Source organism: Hippichthys cyanospilos, chromosome 14, assembly GCF_059441005.1.
Source record: "Hippichthys cyanospilos isolate Australia breed blue-spotted pipefish chromosome 14, RoL_Hcya_1.0, whole genome shotgun sequence".
Lineage (NCBI taxonomy): Eukaryota > Metazoa > Chordata > Actinopteri > Syngnathiformes > Syngnathidae > Hippichthys > Hippichthys cyanospilos.
In genome coordinates this window covers 1,018,915-1,025,000 of record NC_142382.1, presented here as the reverse complement: position 1 = coordinate 1,025,000, position 6,086 = coordinate 1,018,915, and the positions used below count along the sequence as shown (strand labels likewise).

Below are 6,086 nucleotides of genomic sequence, written 5' to 3'. Positions count from 1 at the left end.
CATTTTTGACACGTTCACATTTTTGAGAAAAAAAAAAAAATTGTCCGTTTTTTTGGTTGTCTGTTTACTTGTTTTGTTTGGTTGGACAAATTTCTTTGGTTCTTAGGATGGGCCGTATCGGCGAGCTAGCTAGCCGGTTAGGCGTTTGGGTTGGACGACTAGTTAGTTCGAGCGGTTCGGCCTGAATCGCTGCGAGGAGAAAAAAAAGGAACAATTTGATCAAGCGGTAGAACACGTCGCATGGAGTCATGCGAGCATTCTGTTTTTTCCCAAATCTGCTGACATTAACATCACATGAGCGCTAATGTGGCGTACAAGTTAGCCTTTCATCACGCCAGCTGGCTGCCTTCATATCCTGCCCGGGAGAGTCCTGGGTCGGGAGAGTCGGCGGCGGCGGCTCGCTCGCCAGGGGTGCGAAGACGCCACCCGAGTTCGTTAGCCACGAGGAAACAATAAGGTGCGCGCCCACACCTTTGGATAATGTGACAAACAAGACGCACCAAAAACACTAAACTTCACATCCTGACAGACTTGGTGCACCCCCTTCAAAAAAAACAAAAACTCTAGAATACGGGTGTCAAAGCCAAGGCCCCGGGGCCCGATCCGGCCCCCCACATCATTTTATGTGGCCCGCAAAATGTGAATTATGCCTTGCAAATTGTCAACGTTATTTATTTTTTTACTTCTATTTTTCAAGTCTAGGTAAATGTTCAGAGATTATCCAGTACTTTAAATTGATTTGACTTTACAGTCTTACCCCCCCACGATAGAAACAATAGCCCACAAAATAAGTTTATTGTTGCTCTAGAAGAAAAAAAAAATCACATGTCCTATACAAAATCATTAGTTAGGTATCTACTTAAAAAAGCTTGAAAAAAAGGAAGTCTATTATATATATATATATATATATATATATATATATATATATATATATATATATATATATATATATATATATATATATATATATATATATTAATTGCCAATTGTCTGCAATTGGGGCTTGTTTTGTTTTCCATTTGGATGTGTGGCGCTCGCTCTTCCTGACTTTTCACCTTCTATTGTGCTGAGGCGCGCGCGCGCCGGGAAGAACGCGCGCGCGCGTGTCCTCTAACTTTTACAGCCGTGTCAACAATGTGATGAACACATTAAAACGTAAATCAAAAATAAATGCCACGGAGCAGGACACATGATCACGCACGCACAAACGTGCACAGTGCCCCCTGCCGGTGGCTACGGCGATTGCAAGGCCGACAGTTGATTGTCAATGGCAAACGGGAAATGTTTGATATCCTTCCTGAACGTCGTAAAAAAAGTGTGACGTCATGCCTCCTCGCGCAAACTAGCCAGCAACAACAAGTCATGAAATAGATTGTCAGCTAAAATACGGAATTCTGATGGAAAAAAATAAAAAAATAACATGGTGAGGGAACAAAATGCTGCTAATAATGACGCGGAGAGAAAACAACCTACTTTTTTATTTAATGAAAGCAAACTTATTATTTTTCAGGCATTTCTACCTTTTTAATGTCTTGAAATTGTTGTTTTTTTCTTTGGAAGAGGGGCATTTATTGGAGATTTATTCCCATGTCAACAATTCTGGGGTAAAAAAAAAAGTGTGTGTGTGTGTATATATATCCATTTTTATAAATTACTGAAGCTGATCATCTGCGAGATTTACAACCGAAATGCAGTTTTCCTTTAGCGAGCAATTTCTCAAGCGGCAGTCATCCAACCACCAGGGGGCGGAGGCAGCGCCGAGGCTTCATTAAGCTATCTCAAGAACAAGCGTTTGAAAACGTTTTTAAAATGACCTATAAATAACATTTCCAAAATGTAAAAATGGAAGACGGCACACCTGAGAGCTGGGATAAAAAACAAAACAAACAAAAAACGGGGAGAGTGTTGAGTTCCGCAGGTAGCGCGGCGTTCACTGTGGCGTGCGCTAACACGGCGGCGCCAAAGATGGAAGCTCTTTGGAGTCCCGGCGGAGGCAAACAACACGTTTGGCGCCGTCCGGAGCGTCGGGACGGACGTGTCAGCCAAATGGCCGCGCAAAGGCGGCCGGCGACGGCCTAGCGCAAAAACAAGCTGACACAAAGTGCACATGAAGGTGCGCCAAAGGTCAAGCTTGAAAAAGCCTCTCTAGTTTAGCTACATATGACAGTCGAAATATTAGGAACACCTCTCAAAGGGCAAATACGAGACGGCTCGTCTTTTGTATTGCAGTGATGGGGGTCCCGCAAGGGTCCCTCCTTGGACCCTTTTATTTTCGGTTTGTATATGTTGCCAATGGGCCACTGTTGGTCGTCACGGTAACACAGGGGACCTGGCAAACTCGATAAGCTTGCGGGCGCCATGGAGGAAAATCCGTTCCCAAGTGGAATAAAGATTTAAGATTGAAGATTCAAATGTTCTTTTTCCAAATACTGTACTGTTGGAACAAAAACCTGGATTTGGATTTTGCACATTTCTGACAAGGTTGGCTGACTAAAGACCCGGGTCAAAGTGACCCAGAGATATTTACATTATAGCCATAAATCACTGGTTGGACCAAAATCCTGGATTTGGATTTTGCACATTTCTTGGGTGACTAAATACGAGCAGGATCAAAGTGATTTTTGCTGTTCATTGCAAACAATCCTAACAAGAAGGGCTCAAGTAAATGTTGGAGTTTCTCAGTATGAGACTTGTTGCTTGTTTTAAGTCAAATCGGCGCATCCATTTTAAAAGAATCTGTACGCATTTTTTTTTTCTGTTTGAATCGGCAAAACCTGGCTCAAAATGACCCAGTAACATTATTCTTGTTTCTGAGAAATAAACGCAACACACAAATCTAAATTTAGCATTGCCGCTTCTGTTACTTTGTGAGTGGGTTTACGATCAAAAACGGACTTTTTGACATTTCGGGGGATAATTGCACACACTTCCGGTTCATCACCGTGCTTGACAAGTCACTGGTTGAAACAAATTCCTGGATTTGGATTTTGCACGATTCCGACAAATTTGGGTGATGAAATACATTTTCAAGAACTTTTTTCTCTTTTATTGGGGGGCTTGAAAGTGAGTATTTGCGACCATGAGCGCCAAAAACACAAAAGCAAAATGAACGCAAACATCTTTAAGGAATTCGAACAAGTCACAAACACGAAAAGTTTTACCTGGTGCGGCGCCGCCATCATCGTCCGTCGGGGGCTTCATGGTGACGTCACAGACGCGTCCTCTTTCCCGGAAGTGAGCGCGAGCAGCGGAAACATTTTGCAAAAAAGAAAGCCACCAAAAAAGACAGAATGAAAAAGAAATAGAAAAAGAAGCGGCAGGCAGCTTGCCAGGTGTGCTTGACACGAGGGCGGGCACGTGAGCGCGCGCAAGGCCGCGCCCCCTCGTGCACGAGCGGGTGGCGTGACGTCGTCACCGAATTAATTTGCTTTGCTAACTCGTTATGAAAACGTCTATTAAATATGTCATTTTAGTTTTTTTAAGTCATCGGGTCATTTTAGTGAATTGACTTTATTTTTTTTATTAACCAATTACTTCATAAAAATGAAAGATTTGCCTTTATCTTTGATTTTATTCCTTACAATAATTACCTAACAGAAAAATCGATAGAAGTCAATAAATACGTGTTAGCTCATCTATTTTAAAGAAAATTCAAAGCTAAATAAAGGCAACAAAAAGTTTTTCTAGAACTTATTGATGCGTTTTCATCAGTAAAAAGTGAATATTTTGTTTACAATGTATATCACGACAAAATTAATTTAATATGACGTCACATGCAGATGGGATGACGAATCAGGGCTCACCTGTTGTCTGGTTTTGGTCATGTGATGTAAGTAAGCTGAGTCCTGATTGGTCCATATCTAAGCCGCCAAAAAATGTTTTTAAAGATGTTTCTTCTTCATAAAGACCTTTCCTACATTTTTCTGCCGAAAACCGCAAATTAGTTCAGTTTATTTAAAAAAAAAAAAAAAAAAGCAAGAGTAATGTTGATTTTCCAAGATTTTGACCATAAGGAGTCAGCTGGCCGGTCACATGATTCACATGGCTGCATGTGATCCAACGCTTCATTTTTCAATGTCCTGGTCTCGCCATTGCCGTGAAACCCGCACACAATGGCTCCAATGTCAAATTCAGTTGCTTTGTCTTCTTTTTTTTTTTTTTTCTATTTCAGCAGTTGAGTGCGGGATTGTGCTGCCAAGCCCCTGAAGGCAACACACCACCATCTTGGCCATTTTCCTTAGTGGGCCGTTTGAAGGTGAGGTCAGCACAGGTAGTGACGAAATCACAATTCACACTTTTCTTCTCGGAAGTCAAAACTCGAAGGTGACAATTCTCATCTTCAGGTCACAATTGCGACCATAAAGTCAGGATGTTAGCTTCGCAAAATCTGCCTAGCAACAATATTTTTTGTTCATTTTTCTTTTAATTCTTCTTCTGATTTCACACACACACAAAATTTACATTCAATTTTGCACAGCTCTTATATTTGTATTTTTATTTTAAAAATAAATATATTATAAGTGTATTGTATACACAGATTTGAATTTAAAATATTTTTTCATATTTATATTATTTTTAAAATATATATTTGTATTATAATCTTGTTGTATATACATGTTTGAATTTAAATTTAAAAGAATGATTTTTGATTTTTATTTTTGTATGTATTTGTATTAAATTCTATTTTCTAAACGTATTTAAATCTAAATTAAAAAGTTAATTTTTCATTTGACTGGATGAAATATGATTAGCAACATGCACCGGATGCGTCTCATATTTTTTCATATTCATATTATTTTGTATTCACATTATACATATGCAATTATACATATATAAATTAAAATGTTTTTTTTGGATGTATAAAAATGTGCTGTTGACATGAATTTTTGTGGTAAATCCTACTTATTTGTATTGATTTCAGAGTGTATATTTGTGTTTTTCTATTTAATAGGGGGCATGGAATCCAAGTGCGCGCCTATAAATAAGCAGGTCTTCCTGTCCGGCCGCCCGTTTGCATGTCACATTTTTATCGGCGCTGGACGAGCAGATGTTTGCGCGCCGCGAATTCCGCCTAGCAACAAGTGGAACTCGTGCGATTCCGTCAATCTGTGGCGCGTCGTGTCCGCCTGATAACATTTTATGGTGAACTTTATTGACTTTTTTTTTTTTATTACAAAGAAAGGCAAACGATTTACAGCCTTTGCTAAATATAGGCAAGCCCAGCCTAAACATTTGGAACTAGCGTTAGCAAGCGCCAAAAAAAAAAAAAATCTTTTTGAGAACATTTTCGCAGCATTTCATTTTATTCTGTATTTCGCGCTTTGAGTTTTGCGGAAAACGGCGGGAAAAAATCTTCTGGCGGCTTCTTGATTTTTCATCCTTTTCTCGCTCCCCGTCTAAAATTTGCGTTTGCGCCAAGTGGTCCATTCCGATTGCTAAAAAATGCTCAAAATGTGTGTATTTTTACCCCAAAAGGCACATATTGTTTTTTAATGGCAAAAATGTTCTCGGGTGTGGAAGCAAATCACTAAAAAATTCAGTTTTTTTTTTTTCAACTTCAGCACAAGCCCCGCCCCTAGAAAAATACAGGAAGTACTGGTAAGCGAGTGGCTGAAAAGTTGACCAAAGTTCAAAGCTGTAAAGGCTATAGTGCATTTTAGCTTGATCCTGAAACGTGAGCCCAAATCCCCTAACATCCCCGAGAAAAAAAACAAAAACGTCTCCTTGGTGAAAAACAGAGGGGTCCAAATCAGCTCCCCAAAGGCAGGCGCTTTTTTGGGGGGCCACTTAGCCGACGTCCGCTAAGCCCCGAGACGCTTAGCGGCCGCGCCTGTTAGCGTTTTGACCGTCTGTCAAGAATTCTTCAGCTTCGGGTTTCTTCGACTCGTTATCCGGACGGCCGCTTGTTGATGCGTTTAACGCCGACGGGCGCATTATGGGATGGCGGGAGCCAACATACATACGGGGGCTCCCGGGCACCATTGGCTGCTCCTTTGTTGTATTTTTAGGCGGGTTATTCTGGGGCCCGGTCCCGGCAGGCTATATAAGCCGCCCCCCCGCCGACTCTTGCCCAGCGGAACAGCTTC

At 40.8% G+C, this 6,086-nt stretch overlaps 1 protein-coding gene across 2 annotated transcripts in view; it reads right to left on the bottom strand.

The window, feature by feature from the left end:
- slc4a11 (solute carrier family 4 member 11) overlaps positions 1 to 3,452 on the bottom strand; it is a 46,253-nt gene extending 42,801 nt beyond the window's left edge. Inside the window, exon 1 of one of the 2 annotated variants that reach the window (XM_088433479.1) lies at positions 3,162 to 3,452. In XM_088433479.1, the coding sequence (XP_088289605.1) occupies positions 3,162 to 3,201 (40 nt within the window). In that variant the 5' untranslated portion in view covers positions 3,202 to 3,452. The remainder of the gene's footprint in view (positions 1 to 3,161) is intronic. The other variant, XM_088433482.1, reaches the window with a different exon arrangement.
- Positions 3,453 to 6,086: the final 2,634 nt, after the last annotated feature.